The sequence below is a fragment of the Dreissena polymorpha genome, chromosome 2, assembly GCF_020536995.1.
Source record: "Dreissena polymorpha isolate Duluth1 chromosome 2, UMN_Dpol_1.0, whole genome shotgun sequence".
Lineage (NCBI taxonomy): Eukaryota > Metazoa > Mollusca > Bivalvia > Myida > Dreissenidae > Dreissena > Dreissena polymorpha.
The window spans coordinates 98,306,116-98,327,626 of NC_068356.1; the positions used below are offsets into that span (position 1 = coordinate 98,306,116).

Here is a 21,511-nt window from a genome sequence, read left to right on the forward strand (position 1 = left end):
ATGCATGTGCATCTCACGGAGCTGCACATTTTGAGTGGTGAAAGGTGAAGGTCAAGGTCATCCTTCAAGGTCAAATGTCTAATATATGGCGTCTGTCCGTCCTTCCAAAAACTTTAACATTGGCCAAAACTTTTTCACTATTGAAGATAGCAACTTGAAATTTGGCACACATGTGTATCTCATGGAGCTGAACATTTTGAGTGGTGAAAGTTGAAAGTGAAGGTCATCCTTCAAGGTCAAATGTCAAATATATGGCGTCTGTCCGTCCGAAAACTTTAACATTGGCCATAACTTTTTCAATATTGAAGATAGCAACTTGATATATGGCATGCATGTGCATCTCACGGAGCTGCACATTTTGAGTTGTGAAAGGTGAAGGTAAAGGTCATCCTTCAAGGTTAAATGTCAAATATATGGCGTCTGTCCGTCCGAAAACTTTAACATTGGCCATAACTTTTTTAAGGTAGCGCACCTCTAATGGGCACATATCCAAATATAATCTAATTAATTATTTTCTTAATCAGCATCATTTCACTGAACTACATGCAAATTTGTAGGTAGGCTTTCCATGCTTTTCAAAAAAATATACCGATTTTTTCAAAACCACCCCCACACTCGGCTTTTGTCCAGTTTATTTTCACCCCTGGGGTATATAAAAGTTCCATAATTCATTCAAATTTCCAAATATGGGCATGCAGTTGGTGTGTACAGATGCTGTAAAGGTGTTTAAAGTTTAAACAAGATGAAATAAGTATTCTTTTACAGACATTTATTTTTTACAAATTTTTATCTATGGAAGAGCGCCATGAAATGTAAGTGATTTCAGCCAAGTAAAAATTGGGTCGGTTAAAAGTGTCATAAAATTCAAAATAGTATCACTTAAGTCATATTTTAAACTTAGTTTTTATAGAAACACTATATACAGCAAAAATACCAAGAACTAGACAGATTTACCGTTTACTTTTTGAAATAAAAATAAAAATGCAACATGCATGGTTCGTATTTTCAACAGTAAATAACCCAATTTCGCCATAACGTTGTTTTAATTTTAATAATTGAAGAATGTGCATAAAAATTGCAACATATTTAACAATAAATATAGCTTATATGCCATATTAAATCAAATTACGTTAGAAAATAAATAAAACGCGTCGCAAAAAAGTATACGTCGTCGGCAGGATTCGAACCTGCGCGGGAATATTCCAAAAGATTTCTAGTCTATCGCCTTAACCACTAGGCTACGGCACCTAATAGTAGGCTCTTCAACCTTCGAAGAAATCGCGGGAAATCATTAGAGGTGCGCTACCTTAATATTGAAGATAGCAACTTGATATTTGGCATGCATGTGTATCTCATGAAGCTGCACATTTTGAGTGGTGGAAGTTCAAGGTCAAGGTCATCCTTCAAGGTCAAAGGTAAAAAAAATAAATTCAAAGTGGCGTTCTCATGAAGCTGCACATAGTGAGTGGTGGAAGTTCAAGGTCATCCTTCAAGGTCAAAGGTCAAAAAAAAAAAAAAATTCAAAGAGGCGTTCTCATGAAGCTGCACATTTTGAATGGTGGAAGTTCAAGGTCATCCTTCAAGGTCAAAGGTAAAAAAAAATTTAATTTATTTCAAAGCGGCTCAATAGGGGGCATTGTGTTTCTGATGAACACATCTCTTGTTTGTTTAAAAAAAGTCTCTTCGCAAAAAATAAGTTTAGGCGGAGAGTGTCGTCCCTGATTAGCCTGTGCGGACTAGGTCTGAATGTAAACTACCAACAACCTTTACAGAAAATATCATCAATACCTCCATTCCATCTCAGGTTACTGAACGCAAACCATTTTTGTATGTGTAGTGACAAAGACCTTGACATTAAACAAAAAGTATTTGTCCAAGACCTCCATTAAAACTCAATTAAATAAGCCGAAACCATTGTCCTACTTTATCAACGTTGACCATGACCTGACTGGCCCCAAATACAATTCCCAGCAAGGTCGCCATGCAAACTCACTACACCAAAAGCGTCAAAAGGTTGATTGATAAAACAAGAATAACAGTGAAACTGATGGATGCTCCCCGATGATGCGCTTTGTCAATCTATGTGTTAATAACCAACTAAAAAAATATTTTATTAGCCTCGGTGACCTTGACCCCAGTGACCTCAAATCTCATGAAATGCAAGGTACCGTACATGCCAAATATGAAAGAGATCGGTAGCGTATTGAAGGTGCTATAAGAAACTGTAACAAAAGCATGAACAAAAAATCTATTATTAGCCTCAGTGACCTTGACCCCAGTGACCTCAAACCTCATCAAAAGGTAGAGGTCCATGCAAGGTACCTACATTCCAAATATGAAAGAGATCGGTAAAGTATTGAAGGTGCTATGAGAAACTGTAACAAAAGTGTGACGGAAGTAAGGAAGTAAGGACAAACTGGCAACTATATGGTCCCCGAAAATTTTCGTGGAGCATAAAAAATTGCACGCTCTTGACAGGAAACCAGAAAGCATTGACCAGCCCCACCTTCTTAAAGTGGTCGACGACATCACTGTACATGCTAGACCTGAAGCTACACAGCTGGCACAGGTAAGGCATCTCCGAGGGGAAGTGACTGAGCCTCATGTGGTTGGCCAGCAGACGGGATGTCGTGAAGTCCTGCTCACAGATCCTGCACATCAGCACCTTGTTACTTAAGTGCACCTGCAAACACACAGCAATGTAACTGATGACCACTAAGGTAACAGAAGTTCCAAACATAACTGGGTTTTAAGGGGGGGGGGGGGGGGGAGGATGTGCAGTCCGCACAGGCTAATAAAGGACGACACTTTCAGTTCCAGAAGAATATTAACTTTGGGCGGAAAGTGTCGTACCTGATTAGCTTGTGCGTACTTTACAGGCAAATCTGGGACCACACTTAATGCACATGCATTTAGCCCAGTTTCCCCTGAACAAGGCTAAATTTATTACCTCTAAGTTACCAGTACGTCCAGATATTACGGGGCTCTTTTTGGGAGTGGGTGGTGGTGATTGTATAGCTGTTGTTGGGTCCAATAGTAACAAACATAACAAAATTCCAATCCAGTTCAAACTGTACAAATTTATAGTTAGACTTTCAAATCCTGTAAAATAGGGAGAATACTTAGTTTTTGTTTTATACAAAAAAGTTTAGGTTTTAACATGTGCGCATATGATATTTTACACACAAAAAACTACAGTCTAATATTGAGAAACCGATTTGCCATTGCAAAAGCCTTCCAATTGTAGCGGATCACAGATACAGCAAATCACAACAACAGGTCAAGAGGAACATACCTTTTCAACATGGGTCTGCATCTCAAATGGGGTGTCAAACTGCTTAAAGCAATGCTTGCACTGGGTGAGATCGGACAGGTCAATGTTCTGTTGCTTGCTGGACGTGATGTGACCTTGAATGTGCTGCATGGCCCTCACATTGTTGTAGAGCATCTTGGAGCAGTACCAGCACTGGGAAATAGAACAGAACACATTGATAAGAGTGCAAGTAGTTGAAAAAGAGCACAACATATAGTTAGAGATCATTTTGAGCAAAACCACAACTAGAAATAGAACAGAACACATTCATATAATACAAATATTGGAAAAAGTACAACACACATTCACATGGTGCAACAGCGTTTTTTTTCCTTCTTTAACAATTTTCCTTTAAAGGTACTTTACCTTATTAGGAAATACTACAAACCCCATAAGCAGGCTGAATAATTCCAAAAAGCAAGGACAATTTTGTCAATTTTGTTCCAAAAGTTATCTTAAAAACCTATTATCTGCAAGGGAACAAATAAAATGAGCACTGAAACTGAAATTTTTCAAGCCACTTGTGTCAATGAATCTTTGAATTGGTTTGTGCAATTTAAACCAAGGAATTACAAAGACCCTTTATTCTCAAATTAAAGATTTCACGACGTGAATTTTTCCAAGTCCGTTTTTTTTTTGCGCGCTAATTTTCCCCAATTTGTAACTGCGGTACTGGCACTTTTCCTTATTGGGCAAAATAATTGCTATGCAAGAACTGCAAACAGAACAGAACAGACTGAGCACTGAAAAAAGAAACCCGATTTAAATGTAAAATTAACACTTATTTCACATTATATAGTAATATCGAATTTTCCCTTTAAAAACTAGGGATGGGAACGAATACTGAAAATGATATTCGAATATTCGTTTGTCATTATTTGAATATATTCGAATATTATGTCCGAACTTATGACCGTCCGGAGCAACGTGCTAGTTCATATTTCCACTAATACCACTATAGATCGTATCATATGTGCAGCTGTGAAACCCTTGATAGAGTAATAATTTTAGAAAAAAAGATTATTGATAAAGATTTGTTTCTTTTAAATAAATACTGTTGATTTACATAAGATATAAGATATTTCCGGAAAACACATTACCGTAATTTTAATTTATTTCAATCAGGAACCTATACGTGTTTGTATAGGTCCCTGTTTCAATACTTCTAATTGATACGGATTACTTCCCATAGATTTATGCTTTTGTTTTCGCTATTTTTTATAGAAGTAAGAACCACGACGATTTAATTGGTTAATTTTTGAGTAACTAAATTCTGATTTAATAAACATTGATTAAATATATGGATAAAGCATTGAAAACAAACATGCCATATGTCCTGATCTCGGTGGGACAGTCCCGCTTTTGGGGTATTTGGTCCGGCGTCATGATATGAGCCAATTTTGGCAGACATTCGTAAAACTTGACGAACGTTCCATAAATTAACGATAAAAATCGATATTCAAGGTCTGTCTTGGTAAAACTTACTATCACTAATCCCTTTATTGTCCCTTATAACCATCTACTTCTACTACTCGAGTGTGCAACAGTGTAGTTTTTGACACCTTATCAGCAATTTATCGGCAAATTATTGATTTTATCAGGCATTCACACCATGGTGTTTTATGATATGGGTCGCTAATTGTTATTGATAGATGTGTCGCACTGAAATAAAAGCCGACTGCGGCCCAATCAAATCCAAAGATAATGTGTATTATACCACCTGAGGTAAAAAGACGTTTGAAAACACAGATTTTGAAGTATCAAACAAATTGAATGCTTATCGATAAACATTGATGTTTCACATAAATTTATTTTCATTTTTGACCGATTCTCAGAAAATAGTTTAATGCATCAATATAAATTGGCGATTGGTCCTTCTCCTTATACCCTCCCGTTTGCTAATTTTCATCTCGTTCATTGATGGCAGCTGTTATCAAAACAATGACTTATATAGGAAAGTCGTCTGCACAAAACCGGAACTGTGACTTTGTACATGTACGTATAACTTTTTAAGAAGTATCTTTGCATACAAATAGAATATTCCAATATGAATTTTGGATTCGAATATTTGGCTGATTTTCGAATAATCGGTCCCATCCCTATTAAAAACATGATTAAAGTATGTTTCTCAAAAACCAGGTCCATGTGCCTAACACAAATTCCAATCCTCTGATTACAAGAATCCCCCTGAATCTAGCACCTACCTTGAACCTGAACTCTCCCTTCTCCTCTGTGAAATTGGCATCTCCTTCTAGAGTACCATAGTAGAATTCCTCCAGTGGTACAAGTTTGCCTGCAACAAACATTGAAACTAGTAATAGTTTATTTGAGCTATTCTATGTGAAAACAGGGTTTAATGCAGATGCATAAAGTGTCATCCCAGTTAAGCCTGTGCAGTCCGCAAAAGTTAATAAGGGAAAAATTTTCGCCTGTGCTGGATTTTTGTTAAGAAGAGACTTTCTTTAAACAAAACATTACAATACATAAGATTATCAGGACTCTGAGATATAAAGAAGGAGAATAATATGCAATGCCCATTTATATCATTTTACTTGAGTAATATACATGTAGTATTGGGGTATTATCAAAACAAACTAGTTTATATATGTGTAAGTTATTACACAGATATACCAATTTGCCATTCCATATGGAAGACACTTTTTAATAACATTGAATAGACAAAAGTGCATACACTTGTTTTCAATAATTTAAAATCTAATGATACATACACTTTATATTACCAGACAAGAATATTTCGAAAGTCCAAACTTATACTTCTATCATAACAAGTAATTGGTGTCTGTGTCACTGTCAGTGTGGGTGAAATATGTGCTTTTTGTATAATGTAATACATTAAATATACCTCTATAATACAAAGAACGATAATATATCAAGCAAATGTAAACAAATTGTTAAAGGGACCTTTTCACAGATTTTGGCAGATATTGAAGTTTGTCTTTAAAAGCTTTATATTGATAAATGTAAACATTGGATATAAAAAGCTCCAGTAAACAAGAGATGTGTTTGTCAGAAACACAATGCCCCCTATTGCGCTGCTTTGAAATAAAATTTCAATATATCATTTGGCAGGTTTAGAAATAATCTCCCTTTTAAAGCTTATTACTTCCCTTGAATTTTATTTTTTGACTTTTGACCCTCACGAAGGACCTTGACCTTTCACCACTCAAAATGTGAAGCTTCATGGGATACACACGCATGCCAAATATCAAGTTGCTATCTTCAATATTCAACAAGAGATATGTTTGTCAGAAACACAATGCCCCCTACTGCACCGCTTTGATACAGCTCCATGAGATACACATGCATGCCAAATATGAAGTTGCTATTTGAAGGGACATAGAAGTTATGAGTATTTTTTGAAACCTAAATGCAAAGTGTGACAGAAGGACAGACTGACAGACGGACGGACGGTCCAATCACTATATGCCCTCCTTCGGGGGCATACAAAGTTATGACCAAAATTCAACAAAGGGTAAAGTTTTAGGAAAGAAAAATACAATGATATTTGACCTTTGACCTTGAAGGATGACCTTGATCTTGACTTTTCACCACTCAAAATGTGCTGCTCCATGAGATACACATGCATGCCAAATATGAAGTTGCTATCTTCAATATTGCAAAAGTTATCAAACTTAAACCAAGGTTAAAGTTTTGGGACAGAATGACAGACAGACAGGCCAAAAACAATATACCCCTGATCATGCGATCCAAGGGCATAAAAACAAGAATAAAATTAAAGAAAGAACAAAAAGTAACCCTCAACTGGGCTCGAACCGCTGACCCCTGGAGTAACAAGGGCTGTTTGTAAAACATGCATGCCCCCCCCCCCCCCCCCCACATGGGCTGTCAGTTGTTGTGGCAGCAATTGTGTGAATACGTCTTTTGTCACTGTGACCTTGACCTTTGACCTAGTGACCTGAAAGTCAATAGGGGTCATCTGCCAGTCATGATCAATGTACCTATTAAGTTTAATGATCCTAGGCCTAATTATTCTTGAGTTATCATCAGGAAAACATTTTACTGTTTCCAGTCACTGTGACCTTTGACCTAGTGACCTGAAAATTTATAGGGGTCATCTGCCAGTCATGATCAATGTACCTATGAAGTTTCATGATCCTAGGCGCAAGCATTCTTGAGTTATCATCCGAAAACCATTTTACTATTTCGAGTCACTGTGACCTTGACCTTTGACCTAGTGACCTTAAAATCAATAGGGGTCATCTGCGAGTCATGATCAATGTACCTATGAAGTTTCATGATCCTAGGCGTAAGCATTCTTGAGTTATCATCCCGAAACCATTTTACTGTTTCGAGTAACTGTGACCTTGACCTTTGACCTAGTGACCTCAAAAACAATAGGGGTCATTTGCCAGTCATGATCAATGTACCTATGAAGTTTCATGATCCTAGGCGAAAGCGTTCTTGAGTTATCATCCGGAAACCATCTGGTGGACGGACCGACCGACCGACCTACCAACATGAGCAAAACAATATACCCCCTCTTCTTCAAAGGGGGGCATAAAAATCTAACGCTTAGACCGCTCGGCCATCTGTGCTCATACAATGAGTGGTGTTTTTTATACTTTATATAAGCAATCCTCGTAGTGTCACAAAATATAACGACAACAACAGAACTCTCCACTTATTCTATCATACGAAATATAACGACAACAACAGAACTCTCCACTTATTCTATCATACGAAATATAACGACAACAACAGAACTCTCCACTTATTCTATCATACGAAAATATAACGACAACAACAGAACTCTCCAATAATTCTAAGATTCGCGTTGCAAGGCTTTAAAATTTTCATGTTTTTAAATCGTCAAAAGATGCATATATTTGCTATTTTAGAGCATGGTAAATGTTCAGTATTACAGTTTCCTCACAAACACAAACATAACTAGAAATGGCGCGGCAGAGGCCGATGCGTATCCCCACGCCGCATGTTTGACTCAGGGGCGCCCCAGGGTTGGTAATGGGGCCATGCATAGTTGAGATTGACTGTATTGTCATAAGAGATGTTCAGTATAAATTTGAAGTAATTCGGTGCAGAAATGAAGAAGTCAATGTAAAATAAATTAAAAAATGAGTGAAAATCTATACCCTAATTTCTCCTCCTCATCCCGCTCTCCTAACAAATCTAATAATGAAATAACTTCACTGTAGTCAATTATGTATAAGTCATCCTAATTGGAATGACTTATAAGATGGCTGAACATGCTCTCTTATGGCCAATCTTCTTGCTTCTGTTTTGGAAAAGTTATGTTTTGAGGTTAAATGGTTGACTAAATAGTAGTGTCTCAGAAATTTTCTATCGCAATCTTGTACACAACAATGAATATATTGAATTTCATGTCTGTCTTTGATGTGCCTGTTCAAAGTCGATCTTGCTTTAAATTGTTTCTCACGTTTTTCCCACTTGAACATTTTGGCAGATTTTCAGTAATGAGTCTAAAATTGTAATTGAACAAAGTGAAAGTTTCAGCCCTGTTATAGATTCTTGAGGCTCTATTCCATGAGTTTCTCATGCTTTTAATGCTTGACTGCATTCTATCTCTTCTGTCATATACAGGTGTCCCTTTGCGCCAATATTTTATAATCCCTTGTATAAACATTAGATGGATGAGTTAAACCATTTCACAAATGAGTTAACACAAACAATTGAATACTAAATACATCTCTGCGCCACTACTGTGTAACTCTATGCACCGCTTTGATTTATTTAATTTTTTTATATTATTTGGCAGGTTATTTACTTACCTCCCTTTGAAGCTTATTACTTCCCTTGGATTTGTTTTTTTAACCTTTGACCTTGAAGGATGACCTTGACCTTAACCTTTAGCCACTAAAAATGTGCAGCTCCATGAGATACACATGCATGCCAAATATCAAGATGCTATCTTCAATATTGCAAAAGTTATGGCCAATGCACCATACCGGGGGCATAAAAATAAGTGAAAATCTCTGACCTGGCCCCACCCAAACCCCATAACTTTTGACCCAGGGGTCAGATCAAAATTCCGAATAGTGCAGGGTCGCACATATGCTCATAGCTACCATGTGCGTAAGCTTCAATGTTCTAGTGCTTATAGTGTAGGAGGAGATATTGGCCAGGACGGACAGACGGACAGACAGATGGACAGCGGAGATAACCACAATATCCCCACGCTTTTCAAAAATCGTGGAGATAACTACAACCAAAATTTGTGAATCTGAAACAATTTTTGTAAATGTTAGATTGAGTCCTAAATATGGCATATTACGGTCGTAACAAAGATTTTCAACCGTAAGACCCGGTGACTGAGTTTTAAATGCAACAGACCCATATTCAAATCAGGTTTTTCTAGTGATTTGACCCAGTGACCTTGATTTTTGATGCAAATACCCAATTTCAAACTCAACCTAGGCATTATCAAGGTAAACAAGTTTCAAACATATTCTTTTATCAACCATTGTTTTAGGCTATTCACAATTGATAGATTGATTAATGGAGGGTATCTTTGCAGCAACAACATTTAACATGATGGTAAGGCCATCTTACTTGAAATCCGTTTTTATAAATTGCTCATTTCAAACAGAACATTGTAACCTAACAATATTTACCTTCCTTGGACTTAAAAAACACTGCAACAAACACTTCTCTTGATATTGATGATGGTTTAGTTTTGGGGAGAATACAAACTCTTATTAGTTTTATTGGGCTCATCACTATATGATTTTTTTTAAATAAATAACTATAAATACTTAAATAGTAAAGCATTTCAACTGTTCACAATTAACTCAATAACTTGACCAGTTTCTATATCCCTGAAAGGAAAAAGGGAAGAGAGCATTTTCTAATGGTGGTTATTTTTTCGCAATATTTTTTTTTTTAGTTATACTGAAACAAGGGCTGTTTGTATAACATGCATGCCCCCCATATGGGCTGTCTGTTGTAGTGGCAGCCATTGTGTGAATACGATTTTTGTCACTGTGACCTTGACCTTTGACCTAGTGAACTGAAAATCAATAGGGGTCATCTGCGAGTCACGATCAATGTACCTATGAAGTGTCATGATCCTAGGCAAAAGCGTTCTTGAGTTATCATCCGAAAATCATTTTACTATTTCGGGTCAGCGTGACCTTGACCTTTGACCTTGTGACCTCAAAATCAATAGGGGTCAACTGCAAGTCATGATCAATCTACCTATGAAGTTTCATGATCCTAGGCGTATGCGTTCTTGAGTTATCATCCGAAAACCATTTTACTATTTCGGGTCACTGTGACCTTGACCTTTGACCTAGTGACCTCAAAATCAATAGGGGTCATCTGCAAGTCATGATCAATCTACCCATGAAGTTTCATGATCCTAGGCGTATGCGTTCTTGAGTTATCATCCGGAAACCATTTTACTATTTCGGGTCAGCGTGACCTTGACCTTTGACCTAGTGACCTCAAAATCAATAGGGGTCATCTGCAAGTCATGATCAATCTACCCATGAAGTTTCATGATCCTAGGCGTATGCGTTCTTGAGTTATCATTAAAAAAACATTTTACTATTTCTGGTCACCGTGACCGTGACCTTTGACCTAGGGACCTCAAAATCAATAGGGGTCATCTGCGAGTCATGATCAATGTACCTATGAAGTTTCATGATCCTAGGCCCAAGCGTTCTTGAGTTATCGTCTGACAACCACCTGGTGGACGGACCGAAAGACCGACCGACAGACCAACCGACAGACCGACATGAGCAAAGCAATATACCCCCTCTTCTTCGAAGGGGGGCATAATAAGTTTATAATATTTATAATAACTTTTTAAAAATTGCCACGGTGTATGGAATTTCCATGCCTTATAAAATGGTCTTAATATTTTTCAATTTCAACCCAAATAATAATAATGACACGATTCATGTCAAGAATGGAATTCAAAAGTGTTTCAAACAAGGGCTGTTTGTAAAACATGCATGCCTCCCATATGGGCTGTCAGCTGTAGTGGCAGCCATTGTGTGAATACGTTTTTTGTCACTGTGACCTTGACCTTTGACCTAGTGACCTGAAAATCAATCTGCAAGTCATGATAAATGTACCTATGAAGTTTCATGATCCTAGGCCTAAGTATTCTTGAGTTATCACCCGGAAACCATTTTACTGTTTCGAGTCACTGTGGCCTTGACCTTTGACCTAGTGACCTGAAAATCAATAGGGGTCATCTGCCAGTCATGATCAATGTACCTATGAAGTTTCATGATCCTAGGCAGGGTTTTTTTGGCCCGATTTTATAGCCGAAATTCTGCTATATTCCCAATCGCAAAAAGTACACTTTTTTCTTAACCAAATTTTCAAAGTATAAAAAGGGCACATAATTCTGTCAAAATGCACGCCAGAGTTATCTAACTTTGCCTGCCCAGTCCCCTCCTGATAGTAAGTAAGTGTACCAAGTTTGAATGCAATAGCTTTGATACTTGATATATATGAGAAAAGTGGACCTAAACACAAAACTTAACCAGACGCCGACGCCAAAGGTGATGACAATAGCTCATAACTTTTTTTTCAAATGACCTTTGACCTAGTGACCTGAAAATAAATAGGGGTCATCTGTGAGTCATGATCAATGTACCTATGAAGTCTCATGATCCTAGGCATAAGCGTTCTTGAGTTATCATCCGGAAACCATTTTACTATTTCGGATCACCGTGACCTTGACCTTTTACCTAGTGACCTCAAAATCAATAGGGGTCATCTGCGAGTCATGATCAATGTACCTATGAAGTTTCATAATCCTAGGCCTAAACGTTCTCGAGTTATCATTACGAAACCATCTGGTGGACGGACATACGGACAGACATGTGCAAAACAATAGACCCCTCTTCTTCGAAGGGGGGCATAATAAAAAATTGAATGTGAAGTAACTATTGACCATTGTCACGTACTGTATACAAATTGTATCTGCCTAAAAACCTGCAGGTTTTATCAGCCTGATGATATTTCTCCATTTAAATTAGGGTTATTTCTAGCCCTTTAACACTTAGATATGTATATTCACTCATTTGTAGTGCCTTTTTTTTTTTTTTTTTTTTTATTTTTATATTTAATTTAACACCTTTCTTACTAGATTTAAGTTTTTATGGCTTCATTTCCAACCCTTAGATATTGATGAGCAGCAAACAGCATAAAACCTGAACAGCCTGCAAGTTACTCGCAGGCTGTTCTGGATTCATGCTAGTTGCAAAAGCCATTTTCACTTTGCATCTTATAGGGGAATGGGTTAAATTAGCTTTGCTTCACCTGTGTTAGTAGAAGTATTTACATTTACTTGGTACATTTACTTAACTTAAATTTACTAACGTATTTTAGGGCCCAAAGGTAAAAACACCAGTACTGCACTCTTTGTAGATATCAGAATTTTTGCAAGCATGGATTTTGCAAGAAAATATTATTACAAGAGCTGCAATCTGTCATTTTGACAGGCGAAATTAGTCTGCCACAACCAGTTAAATAAGCGTCATTTTCCCACAAAAATCATTAAAACTTCACTTGAAATGCTACCATTTTTAAACAAAAACTACATGGTCAACCATTTTAAATTTAAAGTAGGACTTTCCAATAGAAAGACAGTAATTCCCTGACAACAAGTATATGATCAATAGTTTATTGTATGTAGCAGATTTAAGAAAGTTTAATCATAAAAAAAAATCTAAAATAGAAAATGACATTTTTTAAGTTTACAGTCTAGAGCTTTAAATACCTGTCTTGTCCTCAACATGTGTGAAGTCTTCATCCTTTTCCGGGTTCACTGTTTTCTTCTTGGCCGGAGGCTGGGCAGAAGACGTGGTGTCACTGAGCGCACGCTTGGAACCAGGCTCTGTGGGCTTAGAGAGTATGGCTGAAATGGATGATGAATATACATGCAGTGTTTTTTTCGTTCAAATTTGAGGCCAGTATTCAGCCCGATTCCCAATGGAAAAAAGTATATTTTTTTCCCAAATGGAACCTTAAAATGTCCAATTGAAGGTTTCCAAAAAATCCATCTACACTTGTTCTAATTTTTTGGATCTCAACATTTAGTTCATCTCCCATCCAGCTTTATAAGTTTAACCTTAGAAAATACGATCAGCAGGGATCATATTTTCCAACAACATCAATTGGTCTGGATTTAGAATGGGGGGAAAAGTATTTGAAAAATTACATCCGAAATCCATACATGCCAGAATTTTTCAGGTCCAAATCGGGACATTCCATTAAAAATTGTTGGGAATTTAGACCAAAAAGCAGGACACCTAAAACGATCATTCCGCCTTTACTTTAGTCAGCATATTACTTACAAAAACTCTAATTTTCTGCCCAATTTTGACGATACATGTGTTTCAGAAATTCGTGAACACAGCGTTTTCCATTTTCCGGAAGTAAACACACATAAACTGAATTGTGGGGTTTCCCCGTATGCCTCTATTTGACATCTAATCGGTACAGGGATATCCCCTTGAACATATGTAAATCGTGTGACCCAATTTGAGCGCAATGAGCACTTTTCTTATTCGACCAATCGTCAATTAGCATTAAATTTAGATTGATGCAATATGTTACAAATTATTTTCTGACAATCAGTTGAAAATGAAAGTTAATGTATGTGAAACATCAATGCATATTGGTCAGCATCAAATTTGTTTGATGTACAAAATCGGTGTTTTGACAGGATTTAGGTGGTATAATACACAGGATAATAGTGTCATTGGCATTTATTTCTTTATGATACATCTTTCGATAGCAATTAGAGAACATAAAAACACTGATGTGAATGCCTGATAAAATCAATAAGTGCCGATAAATCGCCAATAAGGTGTCAAAAACAACGCTGGTCCACTCGAATAGCAGAAGCGGGTTGTTAATTGGGGGCAATAAAGGGATAAGCGATGGTACGTTTTAGCCAGACAGAGCTTGCATAGCGAATTTTATTGGGAACTTATAGACTTAACATCGTTTTTACGAATGTCAGGACAGAATCGGACCAACTGTTTAGAATTTTAAATCGGTCTTTCATGACCCCAATCGGTCTAGGACCGACAAAACCGAAAAAAATATGATCCCTGACAATCAGGGCTCCCTCTGGCCCAAAATTTTCTGTAGCCAAATGTACCTTTTTATGTCTCAATTTTTACTATTTAGGATATTTTATGGGTGATTATGTAGAAATCCTTGTAGCCAAATTGGAATTTTTTGTAGCAAAATTTCCTTATTTGTAGCCATTGGCTAATTTGGCGAATGGCAGAGTAAGCCCTGACAATATTGAAAACACTTCTTATCAAATTTGAAGCATTTTTTAGAAGAAAAAAAACCCACCACACTAAATTCCCAATTGTATCCAGTAGTCAAAACTCAGCAATTTTTCTCAATCCAAGGGACCCAGCCCCATTCCTAGAATGGTGAGGACAAACTGACCTGCTAAAATGGATGGGAAAATATGCCTGCTAAAATAGATGATAAATATACCTGCTAGAATAAATAATGAATATTTCTGCTGAAATGGATTAAACATACTTCTTCTGAAACGGATAATACATAATTCAGCAGAAATAACAATAAATATTTCTACTGAAATGGGTCCTAATGTACTTGCTGAAAAGGATGATAACTATACCTGATGAAATGCATGATAAATATACCTGCTATATTGTCAAAACAAAGGCCCCAGTTAAGCTCATAAAGGCAACAAAATCATTTGATATATTTTTCGACCATCAGGGGCTACTTGGCTTTAAACAATCAGTTTGTTTTTAATTCTGTATTCAAACATAGGTAACAGCCAAGGACCCTATTAGCAATTGTTCATAGAGCACGAGACGCTAATTTACTATAGACAGAGCCTTGTGGCAAACCAAAAAGCGTCCCAAAGCTGGGCTGATTAGCCCTGAATAACACTACCTTAATTAAAGCTTCTTAAGATCGTTCCTTTCCTTACCGTTTGTGGAAACCTTGTAACACACCATAAGTCTGTCACTTCTATCGGGTTCTATACTGATCACTTCATAGATTGGTTCTTGTATTTTCACAGTCAAACTATCATTTGTAGTTTCCTGAACAGAACCAGTCTTCTGAGAATTCTCTTTCCCTGAACTTCCTTTCACCAACGACTGGTTTCCCTTTTTACTGTGCATGCTGCCCTGCGAAGTAGGCACACTGGCAACCGAACGTTTCGATCGCACTGATGGAGAAGAAATTTCTGTATCACTCAGAATTTCCTCGAAGTCATCATCTGAGTGCACAGAAATCAAAGAGCATACACTTGATGTTGAACTAGCCCTAAGAATTCTTTCACTGTCAGCTATTTCCGATCTTATTTCAGACTCCTCCATTTTTTTACGCTTTGCACTTTCGATTGAACCTTCTCTGGTACTCTTGCGTTTTCTTTCTCCTCCTGCTGGTACCTCACATTCTGAAAGCCATTTTTGTGTTAAGTCCCTCTTATCCACTTTATGGCTCACAACCCTATCCATATGCACAACGCCTGTCCTCTTTCTCTCTTTAGCCCATTTGATAGCTGCGGTGATTTCATCTACAATTGGTAACACATGTCTGCTCTGACGCCAATTCCACAATGTTCCCCGAGGAATCTGTGGCAATTTCTCACAAACGTATTCTATCCCAAAATGGTGTATCAAGTATACAACATCTGCCTTTTGTGAGACTTTGAAGTTCATGTAGTCTACACTTTCTACAGCAACCAGAGTTCTATCTAAAATGACATCTATGTTCAATTCTACCTCTGAATCTTCCTCAGCATCATCAACACTTTCAGAGGCTGTTTCAAAAGTTTTTCTTACAGGTTTTCCGTCATTAAGCTTGTCTATGACTTCTTTAGAATTCTGCCAATTCCAAATGCAAGAAGTAGGAAGTCGAAATTGTTTGTGAATCTGCCTTACACCATACAATTCAACTAGTTTAAGAACTGCCAATTTCTGCTCAACGGAATAATCCTTGGAATTAAGATTCTCTATATTCTGAAGAACTGCTGGAAGTTTACTTGGTGAAATAGACCTGTAACCTTTTGTTCTCTGGCTTTTCACTTCATTTTCCTTTGCCACAGTTCTACTTCTTGTACTAATTGCTATTTCAGGAATGTCAAATGTCTGCTTATAAGTTCCTTTCACTATTTTCTTTTCTTTATTTTTACTCTCGCTAGTAACACTAGTAGTTTCCTCAATATGTTTGACTTTCTTGTAGCCTGCTTTATGCTCCTCAATCAAATCACTGATAACAGTTTTCCTGTTCATCCATCGCCATAATGTTCCATTACTGATCCCTAGCTTTTTGCTTACTTTATTTATACCGTATTTCTCTGTCAATAATACACACATAGCTTTCTGTTCAACTGTGAAAAATGTTGGATTGGTGTTTCTTGCAAATAACAAAACTTTAGGAGCACTTAGTTCTTCTTCCTTTCCTACTTCTGATGTGTCATTTCTTACATCCACTTCTGGCTTGTCTTTGTTTTTTTCTGTAAGAGTTTTTAAACCACTGGTTTCATTCTGAATAGGAGCATGATCATCTAATGTATTTAATATTTCAGTATCTTTATTATTTGTTTCAATGTTTGTTGGTGTTATTGATTCCTTTGCTGTTATGTCCCCTTCATCAGGGTTTTCTTTAATTTTTTCCCCTTTGTCAACTGTACAGTCTGAACACATAGAAATTTCAGCATCTTCTAACTTAGATGTATCCTGTTTATTACTCGAGACTTGCCTTTCAATCTTTTTCCCAAATTCCTCATTTAACTTCATTTCAGAAACTGTTTCAACCTTCTTCCACTTTTCCAGTACAGCTTGTATTCCCCTTTTCTCTAATAACCAACCCACTTCATTTTTCCAGGTTTCAATTGTTTCTTTTTCCACTTTATGATCATTTGCTACAGCCTGTATATCTTCCTTATTAGCCAACCTCTGAACTACAGTAAGTTTCTCTTCCAGAGATACTGATATTGAAACTTTTCTATGTTTTCGGTCTTTTTCAATAATCCAATTTACAATAATGTGAGCAGGAAGGCCAAAAGATGTTGAAGCAAATGCTATTCCATGTTTCTTAGATATCTCTAGTATCAACACTATTTTCTGTGGGGTGAACTCTTTGTACATCTCATCATCTGATTCTGGTCCAGTTTCAATATCCTCTTTGTGGTCTTCTGTTGTAATAGTTTCTGCAACACTATCACCAGATACTGTATTGTCATCTTGCATATGTTTTGCCTTTTCAGCCTTCTGAGCAATCCTGTCTTCCATCAACCTCTGCCTCAATTGCTGAAATGTTTCCATGACAACACCAGTATACTGGGCTTCATTTTTTTCAGTGTCTGCCATTTTTTTAGTGTCTGCCTCTGCTTGAACAACATCATCTGTTACTATATTGAATGTTTCCAATATTTTATCACCTGTTAACCAATCAGCTGCAGATTTTTCATTAGATTTCACTTCCAATTTAACATCATTTTCTGACTTGATTTTTCCTTCTTGTTTCAATTTAGTTAAACCAAGCTTGGCAATATCACCAAAGTTTACATTTAAAGCTATTTTAGGAAATTTGAACATAGGCTTCTTTTTGGATGCGCGGGGGCTTTCAGAATTCTCTGAAGATACAGTCGATGCTCTCGTAGTCGATCTAGTTGATCTTTTCATTGGTTTAAACAAACTTTTTGATTCCACAATTTCTTCCAAGGGCTCATCTTTAGGAACAATTAAGTCAAAGAGGTTTCTTTCATTTCTTTCTCTGATATCACTTTCTCCAGACTCTGATTTTGTATCTTCATCAATGATTTTATTGCTTACCTTAGAAACTTTGTCCTTTTCATTTCCTTGTTCCAAAACTTCTTGCAATTTGAAGCTCTCCATAAATTTTCCAAATATTCCAAAGGACACATCCGATTTGTTTAGTGAAATTTTTTCATTATCTACCTCTTTATACTTCACACTTTCATTCTTAGATTCAAAACTCGGCGGGTCTTCAATTGATAAATTTTCAAATATACTTCTTTCCACTTTCAATGAGTCTGATGCTTTTCTAAGGATGCTGGTTTCATTTTGAATCACATATAAATCAGGAGTGGATTTGCTCTCTTCAACTGTTATATTGATCTGATTTTCATTTAAAACACATGTTTTGTCATTTTCAGTAAGCTGGAAAACACACGTTTGCGGTCGAGTTTCTTGAATGCTGGGATTTTTAATGCACTGCAAATCATTTTGATCAGTTTTGGACATCAAGACAAAATCTTCATTAAGATTTGCATTGGAAGCATTCGCATCTTCTTTGGTAGAATTATGTTCATGTTTACTTTCTAAACCTGACTTTGAGTCCTCTGATTCTTTATTATCTTCATTTGACTTATTTAAACCACTGAAATTACTTTCATCATCAGCTATTTTCTTGTCCCTGACATAACTGTTCCTAGTACTTCTCACACCAGTAAACAATAGTGTTTCTTCAAGATTTGCAATGATTTCTGCATCAGCCCCCATGCCTTTACTTTTACAGATATTTTCTTTCTAGGCTTGACTGTAATGTTTCATCTTTGAAGAATTTTTCAATTTCTTCAGTAAAAACTTTAAACATAACTGTGTCCTCATAGGGTATCATTTCAACAATCTCTTCTTCCTCCTCTGAGATATCTACTACATCTACACTTTCTGCATGTCCTGACACCTCAACACTTTTCAAATGTCCGTTTTCTGTTAATGTTAGATCATTCTCTTCAAAGGAATATTTAGTTTTACTTTCTAGTAATGAAGACATTTCGTCTGTTTGCAAATAACTTGCCACATCATTAGAAAAAATAACAGTAGCATCTTGCCTTGCCTTTTGGTTGATCATCTGTTTCTTGTTTAACATTTTATTTGCATCACTTTCAATCAGATTGGAGAAGTCATCCATTTCCAAAATATTTGGAATTTCCTCAGGAGTAATAATGATATCATCTTGTTGTTCAGACCTATTTCCAGCCTTATCTTTTTTCCTATTTCTTACTATCTGAGTTATTGTTTCATACTGCATGTTATCATGTTTATCTGTCTCTTCTTCACCTACCAGATCAATAATGACATCCTGTCTGTCCCAAGCAACAGTATTAGATGATGATTTATTTGCCCCCGTTTTATTCAATCCAAAAGCTGAAAACTCAACAAACTGTCTACCCTTTTCTTCATCTTCTGTTTCAATATCATTTTCACTATCATCAACTTCTTCATAATCTTCATCATAACTTTCTGTGCTGGATCCTAAAACGATGGCTGGGGATGACCTACTACGGGGTGAAAATGTGATTTTCAAAGGACTGTCACTTGAGGTAGATTTAATCACAAAATCTTGTTCCCAGATTGGAGATTGTGGTGGTGTCCTGCCTTTATAAGAAACAGGAGATTTCTGGGGCTGATTATCACCATGGGTTGATACATGTCTTGGTGAAAGCTGAACAGGTTTAATACCACAGAAAGTTCTTTTATTGAGCTGTCTGTTGCCAGTTGTGCACAAGCTGGACTTGTGGGAGCAGCAGAGCCTTCCTCCTTTTCCTTCTTTTTTGCATCTCTGTCCAGTTTAGAGAAATGACCCATCCAAGATTTAATGGTCTGTGCCTTCTTCTTGAATTTCTTTGTTGCTTCAGTAATACCAAATTCCTTTGCATAATCTACAACATTTCTCTTAAACTGGTTTCGGAATTCATTTTCTAGCTGTATTCGTTTCTTCCGGGCTTCAAAAAGCTTATCTTCTAGCTTCCTCTTGGCTAATATTAGCAGCAAGCAAGTCAATTTCTTTAGCTATTTGCTCATCTTGAATTTTCTTAGTCTCTTGTCTTTGTACTTCATTACACCAAGATTTTATCGTTGAATTCTTTCTTTTGAACTTTCTAGAGGCAGCTGTTATTCCATGATTTTTGGCGTAATTCACTACCCATATCTTTGTATTCAGCTGTGACAATAATCTGTAAGATTTTTCACACAATTGGTTGAGAAGTGGTTACCACTTCCACACTTGTTTTTTCTCTACTCACAAGTTTTGTTTTCAACTGAGAATATTCTGCCTCTTTGTTGTAAGCCTGAACAGAAAATTTATTCAATTCATCATACTCTTTCATAAGGTCTATAATTGACTGACGTGTGACATTAAAACTTCTTTTGAGTTTTCAAAACACCTTGCTCAAAGCAATAATTTACAACTTTCATTCTTAACTCAGCATCATCATCAAGATCAGCAGAAGTTTTTCTTTCTTCTATACCTTTAGCAATATTCTCTACTTCATTTTCAGGCTTAATAGGTTGTGCACTTTCTGACACAGCTACAGACTCTTCTAAATTAGAAGCCATACTTTTGCTGAAATCTGAACTAGTCTTATTTTTATCACATATTGCCGATTGTGTCTTGCTGGATTTTTCTGGTGGTTTATATGGTGGTATTGCAGACAGTTTTATTTTAATCTTCAGGGACTCTTGTTCAGCATTTCCTGTGGAAGTGGCTTCAGTACTTGGTTCAAAGCTGATGCAGATGCACTCTTTGGTATACATTTTGTCTGTGGAACTAGATTGGAATCTTGCACTGTGATTTCTGATTTGGAATGTATTAAAGAGTGTTTAACAGTGACATCAGATAATTTTTTTGATTCTAAGCGCCATCTGGATATTTCATTGTAGGGAATTTTGAAATCAAAGGCTACAGACTTCTGCCCTCTGCTTTCACATTCTTTAATGATACGATTTTTAAATTCCTGACTGTATTTCTTTTCAGTGTTTTTAGCAGGATTAAGAACTGACTGAACCTGCTTCCAGGTACTAGCAATTTCTACAACCTCTTCGTTTGAGCCACTGCTGTGCTTAACTATCTTTGGCATGATGCCTAAGTCACCTTGAACTTCAGCTGATATTGCTCCAACTTCTCAAGATTGGCATTTGTTCTCCTCAACCCTGTTGAATTAGGTCCCATTCTGGTCCTATTCTGTTTGCTCAAGGTAGAGGCCAATGCCCCAACTGATGGATATGGTGTGTTTTTTTGCTTTCCAAACTTGGTTTCATAATTGAGCCTTCCTTTGCTTGGAACTTGTCAAATGATAATCCAACATTTATTTTGCCCTTTGGAGATGTATCTTCACTGTAAATTGATTTAGAGTTCTGGAATCTATTAGCATCACCACTTGTTTCGGGGCTAACCGGAGCC

General features: G+C 36.7%; 1 protein-coding gene across 3 annotated transcripts in view; it reads right to left on the reverse strand.

Annotated features, from left to right (window-relative positions):
* LOC127868199 (uncharacterized) overlaps positions 1-18,827 on the reverse strand; it is a 36,786-nt gene extending 17,959 nt beyond the window's left edge. For 2 of the 3 annotated variants that reach the window (XM_052409852.1, XM_052409851.1), the window contains exons 1-6: positions 15,282-18,827; positions 13,071-13,208; positions 9,946-9,966; positions 5,518-5,606; positions 3,296-3,466; positions 2,507-2,683 (exon numbers count right to left, since the gene is read on the reverse strand). In XM_052409852.1, coding sequence (XP_052265812.1) covers positions 2,507-2,683; positions 3,296-3,466; positions 5,518-5,606; positions 9,946-9,966; positions 13,071-13,208; positions 15,282-18,570 — 3,885 coding nt within the window. In that variant the 5' untranslated portion in view covers positions 18,571-18,827. The remainder of the gene's footprint in view (positions 1-2,506; positions 2,684-3,295; positions 3,467-5,517; positions 5,607-9,945; positions 9,967-13,070; positions 13,209-15,281) is intronic. The other variant, XM_052409853.1, reaches the window with a different exon arrangement.
* Positions 18,828-21,511: the final 2,684 nt, after the last annotated feature.